A 22,117-nucleotide genomic window follows, 5' to 3' on the forward strand; every position below is an offset into this window, starting at 1 on the left:
ATGTATGTGATGACCATCCCTTGAAGGAACAGTATCCCTTTTGCTGTTGTGGGTTGGAGGACAGGGATCATTTGGCACATGTTTTCTACTGACTGCTCTGCACATTCTGTGCTTTCTACATGTACACTTCAAAAAGTGGGGTGCTAGTTCAGATTTGGGTGATATGGTAAAAGGGATACTGCGCCCCAGGTTGACAAAACAGAAATATCTTCTGGTTTAAGAACATCTTTTTTCTTATGGATGCTTTGCCTCTTGTTTGCATTTGCCGAGTTATAAACCTGCTGCTGTGGGGAGAGGGGTTTGCATTGTAAGGGCATGGGGAGGTATTGGTGTTATGTGATCATCTCTAACCTCTCTACCTATGGAACTGCTTTTCATAACTCATATCCCTTCCTGCATTCTGTCATGATTCCACTCTTCTCCTGCCGCCCTGATCAATTTTAAGCTGATTTGCTGTTGACCTTTTCACTATGATGCTTGCTGGCTGTAGATATTTGCACGTAGGTGACCAGTGCTGGTTATTGGCTGGGGGCATCTTTTTTTATTTATTTATATTTCTTGCCTCTTTCATCAACTATAACTGTCCTTGGGGTGAAAGGTCAGATCAAAGTAACCAGTGCTTCTTGCTGTGCTGCTCTGGAAGATGCATGCTTAAAACGCATTTGTTGTGTTTCAAATTTCTCGAAAATCTTAAGCGTACAAGAAACAATCAGATTAAACAAAGGGGACAGTGTAGCATGTGGAAGTTGTATTTTGGTGTTGAACTCAAAGGTAACGGTGTCCATAGAGTCAGTCAGAAATAAATTAAGCTTATCATTGTCATACTACCTTGACTGATCAGAAGCTCAGATTTTCTGGTCCACCTGCTGGTGGTCAAAGTTTTAGAAAAACTCAAACGTTCCTTGAATTTCTGCTACTGATTTGGTCGTTTTATCTTAGTGCTAAATTTGAGCTGGTGGTTGCCAGTGGGGCCTCAGGCACATATTTTTGGGTACCCGCACCTATTTTTCTGCATCAGTCATTGACCAAATATCAAGAGAGGGCAATAGAGGGGGAAAAAAACACAAAGTAGAAAGATGAAGTAAGAGAAAGATGATAAAACTGTCACGAAAGGGGAAAGCAGGAGCCTTCTAGAGTGATAGAAAGCAGCAGGGAGTTCCTGGTAGTGGATTAAGGAGGCATCAGTGGTTTTATGGATGCTCAGCCTTGGTATTCCATTTACTGACATTTAATTGCACCGGCTGCTGGCTTCTGAGAAGAGCACACATTCTTTAAATATGAAGCACAGATTTATCAGTGAGGACCTCATACTAAATATATGTCTACTCATTAAGCAGAGATAGGTTTCAGGCCCTTGGTTATTAATTTGCAACTCAACTAGCAGAGCAATACCTTCTTCGAGGGTTGCTTACCTAGCATCTGTCAGTCGTGGTTTGTAGCATGATAGAAGGTTGCTACTGTGAAATCCATTCGATAATTCTGTCCTGTGTAACAGTTGTGAAAGTCTGGCACCAGTACAGTCATGCAAACTGGAAGGGAAGTTGAAAGAGGTGAATCATTTTCTGACTTTGTATCACCTGACCTACTTTGTTGTACTAACTGAAGGAAATAGGTTTTAACTGAAACCTTTAGCAAACTTTATTTCTTTGAAAGTCTGTACTACCTTTTTGTATCTCTAACCTTTTAGGCTTTTTTTTGTTGCCCTCACAATAAGGAATCACTTAAAAAGCAATGCTTGATCATGGAGTTCTATTTGCTGGTAGGGTTCCTTCGACTACTAACTGTGGAATCTGCCAAAAGCTTTTAAAGGAACCATAAACTGTGCTTTACCAGTTTTAAATACAAGTGGTTCCTGTGTATTACCTGCACATATCCTCTCCTTAAATCACTACCTCTAGTCCTCTCCTCACATAATCCCTACTCGCATTCCTGGAAAGCAGATGGGCATAATCCTGAGTATCTATGGTATGTTCTTAATGTTGCAGGACCTTATTGCGAAGGAATAGCATAGTTACTGGTTTGTATTAGTTCTTTACCCCTGAGCCTGGATGTCTTTTATTGACAACATGTGGGGATAGATTACCGAATAGAAAAACTAACAGCATATATGCCAGCAGTCAGGGAATTTGCTTTAAACCACCTGACTGAACTGTGATTATGCTTGCATCTGGATAAGTGTTTCTACAGACCTCAAGAGGTTGCCCTGCAGATTGCTAAGAGAAAGATCCACTGCAGACTTGTGGAAGAAACGTGTTATGAACCAAGCCAATACAAGTAGTCTTGCCAAATATACCAGTTTCTTTTGTCAGAAATCAAAACGTTTATAGCATTAAATGTGTGATTCTCACTTGGAGAGGTTTTTAACCATAAGCAGTTCAGTAATGTCTAATGCGATCAAGTATATCCTTTATTAACCTGTAAGCTTGTGTGGCTCAAAAGTATATCACAGCTGGGAAGCGGTATGCCCGGATACATTAATTTACACAATACGTCTGCCGAAAGCACCAGCAAAATCTTATATACCGTAACTCATGCTTCTGAATTTCAATGACAATAAGTTATATTGAGAGAATTTAACTTGAAAATGAATGTCCATAATGATAAGAAGACACATGACCTCCTTGTCCTTGACAGTTTATGGTTTGAACATTGTGTCAGCTAACCATGTGTGACGAACAAGTTACTTACCTTTGGTAACTCCTTATCTGGTAGAGACTCTAGCTGCAGATTTCTTACCTTCAAATAATCCCCAGACATCAGACTGGATCCAGAAATCTTTCATGAGCAGTACCACTGCGCATCAGTAGGAGGGGTCGTTCAGCTCTGCGTAGCATCATCCATGCCAGAAGTGACTTATGTGGCGCCTACATAGGTGCACCCCTGCGCGCTGTCAGTTTTTTTTCACAACTTTCCACACCAGTAGCAAGAAGCCACAAAGAATACTGTCCTCTGGTGTATAAACTATAGGGCGCTTAAAAGGGAAACTTAATTTTTACTATGAAATCCAATCGCAGAGAGGGAAGTATGGGTGGGTCAGTAAGGAATCTACGTTACTGACTGTATGTGTCTTGTTCATCTGGTGACCGCTCAGCCCTCCACAGGGCTTGGTCGCCCCACTCACTGCTGCTGCTCCTGCCTGCCTTTGCCGCCTCCTGCCTGCAGATTCCTTCGCTCGCTGCCCGCTGCTCCTGGGAATTTCCCTCTGCTCCTGGGAATTTCCCGCTGCTTCTTGGAATTTCCCGCCGCTGCCTCCCTGTGGCCCCGCCCCCCTGTGATTCCATTCGCTGCCCCGCTCCCGCCACCCAGCTGCTCCTCCCTCCCGGCTCCTTACTTATGACGCCCCCAGAGCGACCGCGCAGCGGACGCGCGCAGCGGGAGCGCCGATTGAGCGCCGAAGGTAAGCTCGTCTACGCCCGTCCGCGCTGGTCCTCGCCAGCACACCCTGCACATCTACGACGCCAAAACCCTCCACGCACTCAACGCCAGCCGAAACACCGCCTGCTACCGAGCCACCCCGAGACGCACCCACGGACCCTTCACCTGCCTGACCTGCCGCTTCACCGGCCTCCGACCCAACACCGCACCTGCTAAACCGAGCCCCAGCAACAAACACCTGATGTGCATCCTGCTCAACACCCGCTCCGTTCACAGGCATGCCGTTGAACTCTGGAACCTCCTCGACTCGACAGCACCAGACATCGCCTTCCTGACGGAAACCTGGATGAACGCCTCCTCAGCGCCCGACGTCACCATCGCCGTCCCAGAAGGCTACAAAATCACCAGGAAGGACCGCGTCAACCAGACAGGAGGAGGCATCGCCATCATCCACAAGAACACCATCCGCATCACGACCAACTCCGATGACACCTTCACCTCCGCCGAACACCTCCACTTCCAGATACACACCGACCCCAAGACCACGCTCAGAGGCACCCTCGTCTACAGACCACCGGGACCACGCACACAGTTCAGCGAAGACATCACAGACTTCGTCAGCCCGCACGCCATCAATTCCACCGACTACATCCTCCTGGGGGACCTCAACTTCCACCTGGAGGACAACAAGGAACGCAAAACACCACTGCTCTGCTGGACAACCTGGACAACCTTGGACTCAAGCAACTGGTAACCACCCCCACCCACTACGCCGGCCACACGCATGACCCAGTCTTCTCATCCAGCAAATACGTCACCTTCAGCCACTCCACCAATCTCCAGTGGACTGACCACAGCTGCGTCCACTTCAGCTTCAGTAAAACGACGACCCACCACCACCCTCAACAAGTCCCCCGCAAGAGCTGGAACAAGATCACCGGCGACCAGCTCACCACCTTCCTCATCCAGAACCCCCCCACCAGCTCAACGGACCCCAACGAAGCCGCCAACAACCTCACACAGTGGATCACCAACTGCGCAGAGGCCCTCGCACCACTGAAGAAGAACCCCCCCAGCAGACGCGGCAGCAAGAAAGCCTCCTGGTTCACCGACGAGCTCATCACCTCCAAGAAGAACTGCCGCTCCCTGGAGAACACCTGGCGCACCAACCAGACCACAGATAACATGACGGCCCTCAAACACGCCACCCGCAAACACCACCAACTGATCCGCGCCACAAAGAAGACAGCCTTCAAGGAACGACTGGACAACAACACCCACAACAGCAAGGAACTCTTCAGCATCGTCAAAGAGCTCTCCAACCCCGACGCCGGAAACAATGACATCACTCCCTCGCAAGACCTCTGCGACTCCCTCGCAGCCTTCTTCCACGACAAGATCGCCAACATTCACAACAGCTTCGGCCCACCAACCACGAACCCCACCACCGAACCGATGCCCCCCACCGCCACCCTCCGCACCTGGACCCCAGTCAGCACCGAAGACACAACACGCACAATGAACACCATCCACTCCGGATCCCCTACGGACCCCTGCCCACACCACATCTTCAACACGGCCGACCACATCATCGCACCCCACCTCCGCGACATCATCAACGCCTCCTTCAACACCGCCACCTTCCCGGAGTGCTGGAAACACGCCGAGATCAGTGTCCTGCTGAAGAAACCAACTGCAGACCCCTCCGACCTCAAGAACTACCGCCCCATCTCGCTCCTCCCGTTTCCTGCCAAAGTCATCGAGAAGACCGTCAACAGACAGCTAGCCGCCTTCCTCGAGACCAACGGATCCCTCGACCACTCGCAATCCGGCTTCCGAGCCAACCACAGCACGGAGACCGCCCTCATCGCAGCCACAGACGACATCAGATCCCTAATGGACAACGGGGAAACTGCGGCCCTCATCCTCCTGGACCTCTCCGCAGCGTTCGACACTGTCTGCCACCGCACCCTGGTACAGCGCCTGAACAACACCGGCATCCAGGAGTAGGCCCTGGAGTGGATCACCTCATTCCTCGCCGGAAGAACCCAGAGAGTCCGCCTCCCCCCGTTCCGGTCAGCGGCCACCGAAGTCATCTGCGGCGTTCCACAAGGGTCATCGCTCAGCCCCACCCTCTTCAACGTCTACATGAGCCCCCTCGCAACCATCGCACGTCAGCACAACCTCAAGATCATCACCTATGCCGACGACACCCAGCTGATCCTCTCCCTCACCAGCGACCCAGACGCCGCCAGAGCCAGCCTACACGAAGGGATGAAAGAGGTCGCGGAATGGATGAAGAACAGCCGCCTGAAACTGAACTCAGACAAAACGGAGGTCCTCCTCCTGGGATCATCACCCTCCGCCTGGGACGACTCCTGGTGGCCCCCCGCCCTGGGAGCCACCCCCAAGCCAACGGACCACGCACGCAACCTAGGCTTCATCCTGGACTCCTCCCTCTCGATGACCAGACAAGTCAACGCCGTCTCGTCTTCATGCTTCAACACCCTGCGCATGCTTCGAAAGATCTTCCGGTGGATCCCCACCGAGACCAGGAAGACGGTCACCCAGGCCCTCGTCACCAGTCGGCTGGACTACGGGAACGCCCTCTACGCCGGCACCGCCGCCAAACTCCAGAAGAAACTCCAACGGATCCAGAACGCCTCAGCACGACTCATCCTGGACATCCCCCGACACAGCCACATCTCCGGACACCTGAGAGACCTGCACTGGCTCCCCGTCGACAAAAGAATCACGTTCCGACTCCTCACCCACGCACACAAGGCCCTCCACGACCTGGGCCCCAAGTTCCTCAACAGCCGCCTGACCTTTCACAAGCCCACCCGCCAGCTCCGCTCCGCCAGCCTCGCTCTCGGCACCGTCCCCCGCATCCGCAGAGCCACCGCCGGAGGAAGATCCTTCTCCTACCTGGCAGCCAAGACATGGAACTCCCTCCCCATCCACCTCCGGACAACGCAAGACCATCTCGCCTTCAGGAAGCAACTCAAGACCTGGCTGTTCGAGCAGTAGCGTCATCCCCCCCCCCCCCAGCGCCTTGAGACCCTCCGGGTGAGCAGTGCGCTATACAAATGCCTATGATTGATTGATCTGCTAGAGATTTCAGCGCAGATTCCTTACCTTAGAATAGATACCTAAGCAGTACCTCCCGGGAGGTCAGGCTGCAATACAGATGAGACCAGAAAGTCCTGTAGGACCAAATGGGCAAAATGCCTGTCTCGCCCAACCTGACTGTCCAGGCAGTAATGCTTCTTAAATGTTTGCAGGGAATCACATGTTGCTGTCTGGCAGTTATTCAGGAAAGGTACTCCATGAGCTAACACAGACGTTGCAGCCTTGGCTCTGGTAGAATAAGCTCGCAAACCTTCAGGAGGTTGCTTTTTGGCCAATGTGTAGCAGAGCACTATCAAGTGTTAAATGGTCTGTTTCTGCACCACCTTAACGTTTTTGGCTCCATCGTTCCCCAGAAAAAGTTGATCATCCATTTGGGACTCTTTTGTGCAGTCAAGGTATGACAACGCTCTTTTTGGTTCCAGGCTTTCCTTTTCTTTAGAGGGGTGAGGAGGAGTGTAAAAGGTAGGCAAAGGTGAAGGACTTGCCTACATGAAAGGGAGTTACCACCTTCGGTAAGAAGGATACTCTAGTGCGAAGGACCTGTTTGTCTGGGCAGATGGTAAGGTACGGAGGCTGTAATGACAGTGTCTGTAGATCACTGACCCTCCGGGCAGATGTCATCACCAGTAGGAAGGCTGTTAAGGTGCCTGAGAGTGCAGTACTGTAGCAGCTTGAAGGGGGGACACATAAAGAATGTTAGAACTAAGTTGAAAGGGATGGCTGATCTGGCAACTGCAAAAATGCCAATATGGCAGGTTATGGTGTATCCTGCCCCCCACCAACTGGATGCCCATGTTGGTCAGAGGGCATACTAAAGGGGTTTGGAGGCTACAGCTGCTGGGTCGATGGTCGACTGGTTCAGGTTCTGGATGCATGGCCCACGTATATGTGAAACCTGTCCTCGTCCAAGAAAAGATTGTGCAGTTTGCTGGCTGGAGCGGTTGGGCATGTAAAGATGCAATTGGAAGCTTCTCCTGTAGCCACGAAAGGGGCAAAGGCAGACTGTGATTAATGAGGGGCTATGAAAAGGCCGAAGGACCTGGGCGTAGCCCTACTGTCCTTGAAGCGCTCCAGTGCGGAGTCTGCCTTATTCTGAAGAGACGAGTGCTATCAAAGGGCATGTCCATGAGAGAAGCCGGGCCATCCCCTGAAAAGTCAATGGTTCTCAGCCAGGAATGACGTCTCAATGCCAGCAACTATGAAATCGCTTTGCCCAGCGAGTCTGTCGTGTCCAGTCCACATCGGATGGTGAACTTTGCCTGATATCTGCCATCTACAATCGCCTGTGACAGTATGGCTCGGGCCTCCTCTGACACCATTGTTGCCACTCGCGCAAAAGAATCCCAGATCGTTTGTGTATATGGGCCCAAAAGGCAATCGGTGTTCACTGATCGCAATGCCAGGCTGACAAAAAGAAAACCCTCTTACGAAAGGTATTCAGCCGCTTGGAATCCCTGTCTGGTGGAGTGCACTCTGGACATGGAGGCCTGGACTCCAGGCTCTCCGGGGTTCGGTGCAGGATAAGGTCATTGGGATCCTCTGGAGTGGGTCAGTGGCAGCGGGCAGTTGTCCCATTCACAGGAGCCCCTGTGCAGGGCTTGGACCTGGCCCCCAAAAGAACTCCTGTAAGTGCTTCATTAAAAGGGAGTAAGAGTTTGGATGGAATGAAGGTCCAAGAACTCAACCACCTTCCTCACCATCACAACAAATGAGGCACCCTCCACCCTAGCCATGGTAGGGCGAAAGACCAAGCTAGTGTCTGGGGAGATGTCCAAACCACTGGCATCTGCCAATTCCTCATACCAGTTGTTCTCCGTGTCTTCTACAGTGTACTGGTAGTGATAAGGGTCCTCTGACCCCTCCAGTTCACCCCCAAATCCAGGCCTATTGAAAGAATAAGGCACTGGCTCAGGCATGAGGGGTCTGCCCCCATTGGAGCTGGCATCTGATAATGCAGTGCCAGAGTCTGGGATGGCGGCGCTAGGGGTGTTTGCACTGGAGCACGCGCCGGGGAGGGTTGAGGTGGTGTAACCAGCATCGCTTTGGCACGATCAACGGATCCAAAGGACCGACTGGCGCTGGGGGCAAATCCGCCTGCGGAAGATCAGTTGGGGCTTCTCCAGAGCCAACAGTGCCCGAAGGCACTCCAGTGGGGATGATCCAACCAGATATGAGGTGCATAGCCCCTTGTAATTCTCGTAACTGAGAGGGGTTCGCTTGGATCCTGGAAACTCTGGGAAGCACGGAGACGGCGCAGGCTCAACCACAGAGCTAGGCCTCAAATGCCAATGCTTCTCGTTACCTCTGATGACTTCGATGGAAGTGGTTAAGTCGAAGATCTCTTCGACTTCACGCTCTTCTTGTGCCTGTGGAACTTACCTGATCTCCCCGGCATCTGGACTGGTTCCATGAAAGATCTCAAGACCTTCCTTTCCTGATGCACCAGGAGGCGAGGTCTCGAAAAAATCTCAACAAAAAGTAAAAAAAAGAGCAGTAAAAAAATACTGGGGTAGCTTTTACCGGATCTGCACTGACTGGCATGGAAAGAAAAGAACTGGCGCCAGTGCGCAGGGGTGGAGCCTATGTAGGTACTGCGAACATCACTTCCGGCGTGGACAACTCCAAGCAGAGCCGCGCATCTCCACCTACCGGCATGCAGAGATACTGTTCACGAAAAATTTCCTTTTCTAGTCTGACACCTAGGGATTATTCTAAGGTAAGGAATCTGCGACTAGAAGTCTCTATCAGATCAATCAGTTAAAGTCGTTTCTAGAGAAACACAGCAACTTAAAAACTTAAATGATTGCCAGTTTGTCTTCCTTCCAAGTAGTGGTACCGAAACTGCCATACTTCTTGCAGTGAAATAACTCCGAACCGTTTTAGATGAAGGAAATTCAGCAGGAGTGATGTTGTTAGACCTCTCAATTTACTTTGATGCGGTAGATCACAACATCTTTGCATACAATGTGAATGAGACAGGGATATCTAGGACCGCCCTTCAATGTTCACTGGGATTCCCTCATGGGTCATAGTGGTCACTTCTATTTTTTAATTTATATTTTGTTCTCTGTCTCGGCTCATCCAGTCTTTTGGCTGCACCATCACTGACGCACAGCTTATTTCCCACCTTGATCAACGGGCCACTGCCTCTCTCTTGCCTCTACGATTCCTAGCGGGCAGTGCAACAATGCTTGGCCGATTAGTTCTTAAAGTTAAACATCAGCAAGATGGAAATATTAATTCTGGGGGGAAAAGGAGAGAGCATGAATCTCTCTGGCCTACTAACATCAGTATGGGCCCCATGTCCAGTTTCAAAAGCCAAAAGTTAGGAATAATTTTTAACAATGCCCCCAAATTTGTGCAGTCACCAGTTCAAGTTATCTTGTGTTGCGTTTGTTAAGAAGTACTCCAGAGCTCTATAAGGTACATGCAACTAATCTTATGGCTGAGTGATCTTAAAATTAGACTGCTGAAATAGTCTGTATACGGGCCTGCCAGCAGTTAACCTTCACAATGCTTCATAGAATACAACATACAGCAGTACGCCCCGTGTTTTGGATTCCCGTAAAAATCTACTTTGGTTGGCCGTGAAACAAAGGGCTCCATTCAAATGGCTCTGCTTAATATCCATGTTTATTTGCACCCAGAGCTTTCCTACCCGGCTCGTCTGTTTAGCTATCATAAACCTACTCCGCTCCCTTCGATTAGAATGGCAGTCAATACTTCAGATTCCATCAACACATGGACCTTAAACAAGAGGCTGTTCTTTTAACAACCTCTGGGATCGGTTACTTCTAGGACAAATTAAGCATTGTTCTATATTTGCAAAGGCTTTTAACAGCTGTTTTTTCCGGTTATTGTGTGCTAGGAGTATAGTCCTTTATTCTTACTTTTTAATTGGTTCTACAACACTAACCACCCTTGATGGTGTAAGCTTCTCTGTATCAGAATCAAAATAAAAAATAATGTATACTAAATAAAATATAATCGATATCAGGGAAACCCATCACACAATGACAAAACAGTTGCTTGTGTATTGAGATCTCTGATTGAATGCCCACAAGTTACATATCACAGGTGCTGTAGTTGTGAGAGGTGAAAGAGAAACTAGGTGTCAATAACTTGTTAGCACGGAACTCGGCTAAGTAACTACCTCCGAACCCAATTGAGGAACAAAGAATTTAAAGATGGCACCTGCGTACTGGGGTATTGTGGGCTTAAAATATCCCTAATAGTGAGTCAAGATGACGCCTCCTGAAGTTAACAACTTAAATGAAAACATTAGTTTAAAAAAGTTAATAGATACAGATTTTTTTTTTTTTTAGTTTGAAACAACTTTTTATTTTTGTCATTTCAATAGATGTACAATTAATTTAACCGATATTGCAAACAAATACCAATTCAACTGTATCATTGTTTTCAGGATCAATAGTTCATCCCACATAAACATTTGGCTTCTCTTCTCTCTTTTTTTTATTTTTTTATTTTCCTTTTTTTTTTATATAAGATTTTTTATTTTTATATCAAATAATACATATACAGTATCAGCAAGTGTACGTAAATAAATCCACAAGCAGCATTAGGCAAAAAAGAAAAAACAAAACAATACTACATATCCCAGTGTCTGAGCTGAAGCAATACTCCATCCAACAACACAAATCAAATCACAGTTAGGCGCGGTGTAAACCATTAATACAACTTAGAACTCTTCTAACCAGGTGGCTAATGCTCCCCAGATCTTCCTTCCCTTTCATTTAGCCTGAATACCCTTACGCTTATATAGAGCCATTTCAAATTGATATACATGCAGAAAGCGCCCTTTCCATTGCTGGAATGTCGGGGGAAGACTATCTAGCCATGCCAAGGATAGGCACAGTCTATATACAGTCATAGCGATGAAGAGCAGTTCCGGCCCAGGCCCTGGACAGGTTTTATCTACTTCCAGTAACATAAGTTGTGGGGACGGAGTGATATTACTTTTTAATACCTCCCCTAAGAAGCCCACAATTTCTAACTAGTTGTTTTAGGCTGGGGCAGGAGTAGAATATATGGACCAGGTCGGCCCCCGACGCATGGCATCTGGGACATCTTGTCCCAGCCGTGCCGCCCCATTTTGCAATCTTTGCAGGAGTTATATAAAGGTCATACACCGTTTTATAATGTTGTGATTGCAAATGTGAGGCATACATCGCTGTACCCCCTAGCTCCAGTGATTCTAAAAACCCAGAGTCGGCCAGGTCAAGTTTCTCCTTCCATTTCCCATCCTGCTTCTCCAGATCATCAGGGACCAATTCCAATAGGCAACCATATAGCGGAGAGATGGAAGGGATAACCTATTTTACCATTACTTCCAACACCGGTATTTGATCAAAGCTAGCTGTCCCCCAACTTTTTTTAAAAAAAAGTTCCTGGTCTGTAAGTATTTAAAGAAATCTTGTGATGAGACGTTGAATTTACTACGGATCAGTTCAAAGGGCGCAAATGAGCTCCCTACCAAAAGATCTCCAAGTCTACTAACCCCATTGCAGCCCCATCTATTGAAGCAGCTGTCATGGAAAATGCAGGGCAATTGCTTATTATGGGTCAGAGGAGTATATCGGCTATACCTACCCACCCCTGCTTTTTTCCCGAACCAAAACCCAGTTCCTATATGCTGCATACAAGGTCTTAAAGCTGGTTCGTTTGAAGTAACTTGGCTCAAAGAACATCATTAAACAGCCCTGAGCAGTCTTCCCAATCAGTAGCTTATAAGTGGAAGGTGACCTGTTGCTGGTGTCCTGCACCACTGTCCCCCTACTAAACAATATCTGATAGCACTGCATAGCTGCAGCAAGATAATACAGCCTAAAGTTTGGTAGTGCCCAACCACCCTCTAACTCTGTGTAAGCACATATAAGCATTAGCTCTTCTGGTTTTCCCGTATGCCCAAATAAAGCTCGCTATTAACCTATCAATTTTCTTAAACCATATATCATTAATTTCCAGTGGGACAGATCTAAACACATATAATATTTTTGGAAGGAAAATCATCTTAATTAAGTTGCATCTTCCCATTATCGACAGTCTCAAGTTGACCCATCTTTTAAAATCTTGCTTGACTTTCTCCAGAATAGGGGACAGATTTTTATCAACTATGACATCTACCTTTGAGGTGATGCACATACCAAGATAAGTAGCTTCATTTGTGATCCTACTGTTAGATGCTAGCGTGTGTCTGTTGATTAAGATTTGGGTTTTAGTTTTGTTTAAAAGGAATCCTGACCTACTCCCGAATTCTTCAGTCAGTTCCTCCACTGCCCTTATGGCCCTATCTGGATCACTTGTAACTATGGCGATGTCGGCGTAGGCGAGTGTCTTAGTATCCCACCCCTGTAGTATAACGGGCACGACATCTTGTGAGGCTTCTAACATTCAGATAAAAGGGTTGATAAATAATGCGAAGAGTAGGGGAGACATAGGGCAGCCCTGTCTTGTGCCCCTCTTGATTACAAAGGGTTCGGTTTCTTGTCCCATTATACTCAAATAGGCTGTAGGTCTTTTATATATTGCCTGGATTGCGTTAATAAAGTTTTTTCCCAGTCCAATATCCTCCATCACTTTCCAGAGAAAGGCCCACGACACACGGTCGAAGGCCTTTTCTGCGTCCAAAAAACAGACCCCCATTGGTTTAGCCAGGACTTCGGTTGCATCGAATACGGTAATGACTCTTTCAATGTGGTCCATAGTTCCCCTCCCCAGGATAAACCCATGCTGTTTATCAGATACAAGCTGATGTTTGACCCTGGCCAATCGGGTAGCGAAGATCTTTGAATATAACTTCCCATCGCTGTTTAGCAGTGTAATTGGTCTGTAAGAACCAAGAGCAGCAGGATCTTTGTCTTTCTTTAGAAATATAATTATGTTGGCAACGTCCCAGGATCTGGGCGGTTGAGTCCCCATTCTAACTCCATTTACAAGGCTCAGAAGCTCCTTCTGAACTTCTGCAAAGAATATTTTATAGAATTCTAATGGTATAGAGTCTACCCCTGAGGCCATCCTTGAGGGTAGAGCAAACCGGGCCAGTTGTAGCTCTTCTAATGATATTTCTCCCCCTATCATCAACCTCTCCTCATCTGTGAGTGTAACTGAGCCCAACGTGCCGTCTAAATGGCTGTCTGGTGATGCAGAGCCGTGAAAAAACGGATCTTTATACAAATTAGCATAAAACTCCCTGAAGGCCTCCCTTATTTCTCTGGGTTCTGTAACTGTATTCCCGCTCATGTTCTTAACATTACTAATATTATAAGCCGTGCTCTGCTGTTTTGCTCTGACTGCCAGAAACCTCCCGATACGCTCATTGTATTCATAGCGATCCTGTTCGTTAGCCAGGAGTTTCCCAGCTATTTTCTCTGCATGATGTTCATTTAGACGGGCCTTAGTAATAGCTATCTCATTTAAAATAGGAGCGGCGTCCCTCCCATTTTGGACAACACGAATTAATCTGGTTTCCAGGCTGTTTAATATTTGATATAACTCTCCACAACGACCACGTGCCTTCTTCTGTTTAGAAATGCTAAAGCTCAGGGTTTCGCCCCTTATGCCTGCTTTGAAGGAATCCCAGACCATCCCCTCCTCGGCGCTTCCCTTATTTATAGAAGAAAAAAAAGCACTATCCAAGACCGTATATGTTCAACATAGTCAGGATCCAGAAGCAGCCCCCTTTCAAACGACCACTTTCTAGGCGCTCGAATCAGACCAGCAATTACCAGCTCAAAAACAATCGGATTATGATCAAACACTACTCTAGGATATAAATCCACCCGTGCCCCTCTGATCAATATAGGTGTAACTAAGAAATACTCCAACCTGGCAAAACTGCCAGGGGGGCCGAATAGTAAGTATATCCTGGGTCTGGTGCCCTTAAGACCTGCCAGACATCTACCAGACCTAGCTCTGTACGCAAATGCCCAAGAGCATGGAATGATTGTGGCTTTCGTCCAGCATAGCTTTCTTCCGTATTGCAGAGCCCCCCTCTTGACCCATTTAGGTTAAGGTCCCCACAAACAACAAATGGACCATGCCACGTTGGTAGATCGGCAGCCAGAAAGTTAAAGACACTCGGATCGTCCAGTACTGGGGCATATATTGCGCATAATGTAAAAGAGCCACTACCAGCCTTACAATCACCCATCTACCCAGCTTGTCGGCTGTATTGCGGCCTGGGATAATTGAGGTACCCTTCACTAAAATAGCCACTTCTCTGGTCCTGGTTTCTTGTGTTGTGTGACAGATAACCTTTAATCCCAGAGTGTTCAACAGATTTAAACAAAAAATGAAAACATTAGTTTAAATACAAGAAGCTTTCTGAACCCAAACACTAGACAGCAGAATTGTGCACAGCATGTGAATCTAGAATTTCTTCTTCACGCTCCAAAACTAACTAAGGGTCCAGAAGTTGGAGATAATTTGGAAAGTCAGTTGCTGCTTCTGGGCAGCTGTAGAAGATAACATAAGTACATTTGGAAGCTCTTAGTGTATTGGTCAATGACAATATAGGAACCTTTCAGGACTAGTTAATAAGAAAAGCATCCCTGAAAGAGTAATAACTTGCACATATAAGTTGCATACTACTTGAAATTGTGCCTGGTGACCAAGCTTCTTTTGCCAAATTCTTAAGCAATTTATATTGGGGCTACCTTCTAATACTGTAGTCCCTGAGGCATTTTGCTGAGTTTCACTTCACAGTGTTTGTTCCCAGAAGATGGACAGTGACGAGTGATGGGGAACTCTGGATCTAGTTTCATTACCTCTATCATCTCTCAGCAGAAACATATGCCGTGTGTTTCTATTTGTGATGGTGAGCAACACACCTTTTGTTGCAATGGCCAGAATACAAAACTGATACAGCTGTTCCTGCAGGAGTAGTCAAAAGGTTACTGCTAGAATGACTAGGAAAGGAACTTTAAAAATCTGAACATATTTAACAAGAAACCATCCATACCTGTAAAACACTGCCTACGCACCGGCCATTGTTTTGGTATCACTTAAGTCCGAATTATTCATAGCCTTTTTTCCTTTGGGACGGACCAGCGAAGAAATGGGTCTCTTCCTTCATCACCCTTTTGCTGAGCGGCTATACTATCCCTGAGTTTACTGGGGTATAGGTAGTCATAGGTATTTGTACTTATGGTCCCTATATTTTGGACAGCACACAAGTCAAGTGAGGTTTTTAAGGGGCAAGGTGGTCAACTCTTTGAGACCTAGATATTTTTTGGCATGCATAGGCTATAAGCATTAAAAAAAGAAACTGCTAATGTAGCTTCCAGTTTTAGGCTTTGCTAATAAACATCTTTTCCTGGCATGATTGCTATGAAGAGAGGGTGAAGTATTAAGGACTGTAGTCCCAAGTAAGGCAAGAGCTGATCATTTGAACACATTAGTGAATGCAGACATGGGCCATGATTTGGACCCAGGGTGCCAGTAGGCCGGTGACTGATGCTCATTGTGACTGCTAGCCAGAATTCTGTACATAAATTGTCCATGAGTGCTACTGAATGTTCGTTTTAATGTGGCTTGTATATTTTTGATGAGGCTTGTTTAATGAAGGAATTTAGCTGCACCACAAGAAATAGCCAATTCATTTCCTAGTTGAGAGAGAGATGATTACTGGTAAATGTCCAGGCAGACTAGCGAGTAATCACATATTTAATCCAGTCCCTTCTCTCTTTTGATCTTTTTCTACTGTTGGACAGTGCAAATATTTTTCTGATTGATCCATCGACCCTTCGATTCCTCACATTTTGAATCCTCCAAGGTGCTAGACTGAGTCTAAAAAAATCTTGCTCTTGCTGACATTCAGTAATGCCATTGACCTCATCAGTCCTGTCCCGCCAGCACATGTGAGCCGCAGGTAGTTGCACACCCACATATGGTGATGGCAGTTCCTTTTTTCTGCTCCCAGCGATGTGGATGCAGAGCTCCGCTGCTACCAGTTCTCGTTTTTTATCTGTTAACATTCCTCCAAAATTTTAAATTCTGGCAGTGTAGCATGGATGTCTGCACCAAAGGCTACAAGCTTCAAAACATGTTATACTCTTTTGAAACTGATGTAGTTTAATGACCTGCACAATGTCTGGCTGTGTTGTCTGGTGACAAAATATTGCTCCAGGTCTTACAACAAATACTCCTAGATGGACCTGAAGACCATCATAGAGCAAGAGTTCAAACGTTACAAAGCTTAACACGATAAAACCCTGGACCCCCTCCAAGCTTCTGCCATCGATCATGGGCAGTTCTATCTAAATTCTTACCTACAACGTGACCTCCATGTGGTCCAACAGCAAGCAGGGTGTTTTGGGCTTACTTGGTGTCTGACTGGAGGTGGAGGTTGAGGCCCTACTACCACACAACAGAGTTTTACTGCCAGTGAGTCATCTGGTGGAATAACTCAACAGCAGGGCAGATAAAATTGAGCAAGCATCATCTTGCCAATCATGAGCACCATCTTTACTCAGAGTTGGCTCAGGGAATCTTCACTCCTTAAGGTTTTTTTGTGCTTTTCAGTTTCCACAATGAGGATCTACAGAAGATGCATTCCACTTTTGGTAGTACATCAGCCTTCTATTTGCGTTTACACCCTGACCTCTGATCCCATGTGTTCTGAGGAAAATCAGACACAATCAAGCACACGTCATTTTTACTGGCCCTGGATTGGTCTTGGAGAGTCTGATTCTATCAACCTTTGCCCCTTGAGCATTTGCTTTCTAATCTGGCTTAGCCTTTGGTAGAACATTCTGTATCTAAAACAGAATACACTTTTTCATCTGAACTTCCACAATCTACAGTTTCACGCATGGAGATTTAGCGGAGCCAGCAGAGCGGCTTTCGCCTTTCAGTGGAAGTGGTGCAAGTTATTCTCTCACCTCACCGCCCTTCCACAAACACCATATATCCAGGCTGTTGATCTAAATTTGTCTCCTAAAGTGAAGAGAAGCATGCTGACTATTTACAGGCAGTGTTGTCCGCTGTTGTACTATTTGTTTTGTTTTTTGCCTGGCAAAACTTTGCTCTGGGAACAGTTAAAGTTTATTGATCTACCCTTTCGGCCTGTATTCCACTAGCCGATCAACCCTCACAATTCAAATCACCTGTTGTGATGCTTTTCGTTAAAGGTCTTTGTTATATGTATACCCCTGCTTCATTTGTCATGCAGCAGAGGGACCTCAATTCGGTGTTGGCCTTTCTGATATGTGTACTCTTTGAGCCTCCCCCGAGCTGTATACTTCTGATTCTTACTCTGAAAACTGTGTTCCTCATCGCTGTCACTTCTGGGTGTTTCATGAGCATGCTTCTGGCTTTCTTTAGTTAAGCCTCCATATACAAGCTTGTTTCCTGATTAAATTGGTTCTTCCAACATGTGCATCATTATTTTTTTTTAAAGTCGTGTCACCCTTTCATGTAAACAATGATAATGACAGGGCCTTCCCAATAACTGGCCAGAACCTAGGGCAGTAACACCAATATGTACCCAATGGATCCTTGCGGTTTCTGTTTAAATTGTTTGCATAACAATTCATGTAGCAAACAAAAAGGGCCTTAAATATATGTCCATAGCCCTTACATTGAAACAAGGTAGTTAGATGCAACAATGCAATGCTTAATTTCGTTAATCACATGACAAGGAAAAAAAAAATCCCAAGTGATCATACAGTGCATAAGATCAGAAGAACTAAGTGTGTGTGTAGAAAATATGACAATGAGCCATACAAGAAGAGGCAAGTATTGGTACATGGTTTTGTACAGGTAAAGCTAAATAGTCCAATTTATTCAGATGAATAAAAGGGTCCAATTGCATTGAATGTGTTTTGACCCATAATGATTTAAGGGGTCATCATCAGGATAATTTATTGCACATAAGCGGAGATAATTGAATTTGGTCAAATGGGTCCTTATAATGAGCACATAGTATCTCAAATAGGAAATATTCCTGCTAAACAAATTGCTCTCATATATGTGTGGAGTACACTGTTCAGCTGTCAGTCCAGAGCAGCTGGCAAGGAAGGCTACAGGAATAACACGTGTGGCACTGCTGCACTCAGCCTCCTTGGCCGTCTAGTGGAAGCAGTCTTTGATGTGGGACAATCTAATACGGTTCCACCTTCTTTACAGCTCCATATATATCCAAAGAGAGATTACATTAGTTGGAATCACAGCATGACCATACTTGATATATTCACCGGACTAAGGGGTATCGCATTGATAATAAACTGTTGGTTAGTTTTGCAGGTGCCAGGTCTTCCTTGCTTAAGACCACTCCTCAGACCTACTTTCAATTGGGTGGAGGGTGTTAACTGCTTTTGTACTGATTCAAAAGATGAGCAGTCTGTGGTTAGAATTAACCATCAAAACAATAAGGTACTATCTTTCGGTAAGGCTGTTCAGTTAGATGGTCCATGTAACTGCAGATTCCTCACCGCACAGGAGCTGTTGCAAGATATTTCCAGGTCCTGTTTGGTCCCTGGGAGGATTCAAAAGGAATCGTTAGGCAGAGTTCCAGTAAGAAAGTGTGCTACCAAAGGTACATCATTTAATCTTCAAGCTTTGCCACTGGTTAGCTGGGGTACAGTGCACAGAGTCCTAATGCCAACAAACACGAGTTCAGTAAAAATAGGGGCGTAAAAGCAAAAGGTCTGAGTGAATACTACGCCGAGAATGCCAGGTCTAACTGGTCTCAAGGGGCTTTATCATCTTGTTCAGATTTATGCTGGTGCCCTAGCCTGTTTTCGGGGAACTTGGCATCAGGCCAGTAGTGAAAACGCATATGGTACTGGCATAACGAACTTGTAACCCATGCTATTTCGCCCACTAACGAGATACTGACACAGACCTAGGCCACGGATTTCTTGCTAATGGCTAGGGCAGATCATGTGGGGTTCTTTTCTGAGTAGTGCAGGCCGGCCATTGTTGGTTAATGCCGGATACCTAGTTCCTCTACCTTCAGGATGTCTTCAGTTTTGTAAATTAGGATTTGAATTCCTTGTGAGAAGCCTGCAAATAATTCTAGTTTTAATGTGAACTTTTAGGATGCATCTGATCTTAAAACTGGATTTTTAGAACAGTGTAAACATTCAGGCCGACGAAAGGCTTGCAAAGATCAGCTATTAATAGACATGCATAGATCTGCTTGGCACCCAATATATAAGGCTTGAGGTAAGAGGTACCTGATCTTAGAAAGTACATGCATGCAGGAAAATCCGCAGAATCCAGGCTCTGATGCAGTCAAACAAAGCTCGATGTGGTATGGGTTTCGAGCCACGAAGTACTGTAGAGGAAAACAAACTAAGGGCTGGTGAGGTGTGCATTGGATTAAACAAAGGCATGGGGTTCAGAGTATAGGTGTGGGGGATGCAGCATGCTTCTGCTGGCCTCCCAAATGAGAAACTTGTTATTTAATGCTCCAGACGCTAGGAGGCACCATTTCTCACAAGGATCTGGGTGTAGGTCTGTTAAAATCCTGTCAAGTAAATGTGTAATTTATGATTGGACACCTGTGAAGATTGTGTAATCATTCACCTTCTATTTTATATTTGTATTTATTAAACTGTGTTGTTGAGCACTGACTGGGCAGACATTTGGGCTTCAGAGACATTTTATCAAGGAGTACAACAAAACATTTTCTTGGTGAAGCTGCAAATTGCATTAAGTAGTAAATTAGTAGAAACTGGGAATAATAACCTGGGTCATTTGAACGTCAGGTTACAAGTATATTAATAAATGTCTGACACTAGCTGTGATCATAGAACGTTAGTGTCCCCTTCCTGGTAGTGTCAGAAAAGTTTCATGCCTCTTAAGTCACACACTAGGAAAGTTTCCTTTGCAAAGGAAGGTAATGAAAATCCTTGAGACAGTAGTGCACGCATGAATGAAGCCTTCCAAAGGTACTTAATACTTTCAGCACCTATAGTGTATGAAGCGCCCGATGCAGTAAAGGAACCATACAGAGATTGCCGCTGGACTGATATTAACTGAATGAACAGCATTGCAATAAAAGGAAAGGAGGGCCTTAAAGGGAAGGCAAGTGGTTTGAGTCTCTTCAGGCTCGAAAAACGTGCCTTCCTTTTAGGAGGGGTTCGTGTGTCTTTTTAGCATCGAACAACTAAGCATTAATTTCTTTCGATCTGGGTGACCTGGAGATGAGAATCTGTGCAATCTTGATACCATGTTGCTGTATGCATTGCATGCTTACATTGATACTCGTCCTAGGGCATGGGTTAGCTTTCATACTCAGCACATTACCTTCCCCCACCTCACCCCCTGTCCATTTTCTCTAATTGTGATGTTTGCATAAATATATAGTTGTCTTGAGCATTGTTTTCTATTTTTGACAGGTATGGGGAAGAAAGACGACCCCAAGCTGATGCAGGAATGGTTCAAGCTGGTGCAAGAGAAGAATGCCCTTGTGCGCTATGAGTCTGAGCTCATGATATTGTGAGTGGCTGGATCTTCCATTGTTAGACCCTCTGTCTCAAGGGTAGCGCTGCACAGGAGCAGCATGAGTGGTTTACCTTGATCTGGGGATTCTGGATCTTCCATTGTTGGACCCTTCGTCTCCAAGGGTAGCGCTACACAGGAGCAGCATGGGTGGTTACCTGGATCTGGGGATTCTGGATCTTCCCTTGTTGGACCCTCCATCTCCAAGGGTAGCACTGCACAGGAGCAGCATGGGTGGTATACCTTGATCTGGGGATTCTGGATCTTCCATTGTTGGACCCTTCGTCTCCAAGGGTAGCGCTGCATAGGAGCAGCATGGGTGGTTACCTGGATCTGGGGATTCTGTATCTTCCCTTGTTGGACCCTCCGTCTCCAAGGGTAGCACTGCACAGGAGCAGCATGGGTGGTTTACCTTTATCTGGGGATTCTGGAGCTTCCATTGTTGGACCCTCCATCTCCTGGGGTAGCGCTGCACAGGAGCAGCATGGGTGGTTACCTGGATCTGGGGATTCTGGATCTTCCATTGTTGGACCCTCCGTCTCCAACGGTAGCGCTACACAGGAGCAGCATGGGTGGTTAGCCTTGATCTGGGGATTCTGATCTTCCTTTGTTGGACCCTCCGTCTCAAGGGTAGCGCTTCACACGAGCAGCATGGGTGGTTACCCTGGATCTGGAGATTCTGGGGATTGATGACTTTTGTGAAGCTGTAGCATTTCATATTTCACTGTTCAATAAGTGAAGAGTGCAGGAGATTGATTATGTTCTCAACAGAATCGGTGCATATGAGAGCTGCGGGGTGTAAAAAGGCAGTGTGCTTAGAGTGTTAGTCAAGACACCCTTGGCCACACCCTTTAGAGATTATAGGCCTGATTACAAGTTGCATGGTACTAGGCTAGCAGTAAAGTCGCATGTGATTGTTACCGTTCACATACAGTAAATCTGCACCAGTACCGTGCATGCTCTTATAAGTAAACGCCCAATGAAAGGGGCATTACTATGTAGGACCACCAGTTCCATGGGGTTTTAACATCTACTACCTGCTCTGAGCTGGTGGTAAATGTAAGTGGGGGCCTGTGGGTGTGGGGAGGCCATTGGTTTCGCAGTGAGGAACACTATATGGTTCCAGCTCCCCTCACCTCCC

General features: G+C 46.3%; 1 protein-coding gene across 32 annotated transcripts in view; it reads left to right on the forward strand.

Moving 5' to 3' along the window:
- Nucleotides 1-22,117, forward strand: part of MICAL3 (microtubule associated monooxygenase, calponin and LIM domain containing 3) — a 1,875,796-nt gene that overhangs the window by 1,762,554 nt on the left and 91,125 nt on the right. For all 32 annotated transcript variants that reach the window (XM_085652129.1, XM_085652139.1, XM_085652136.1 and 29 more), the window contains one exon: nt 20,874-20,973. In XM_085652129.1, the coding sequence (XP_085508255.1) occupies nt 20,874-20,973 (100 nt within the window). The remainder of the gene's footprint in view (nt 1-20,873; nt 20,974-22,117) is intronic.

This window comes from Triturus cristatus, chromosome 4_1 (assembly GCF_964204655.1).
Source record: "Triturus cristatus chromosome 4_1, aTriCri1.1, whole genome shotgun sequence".
NCBI classification, from domain to species: Eukaryota; Metazoa; Chordata; class Amphibia; order Caudata; family Salamandridae; genus Triturus; species Triturus cristatus.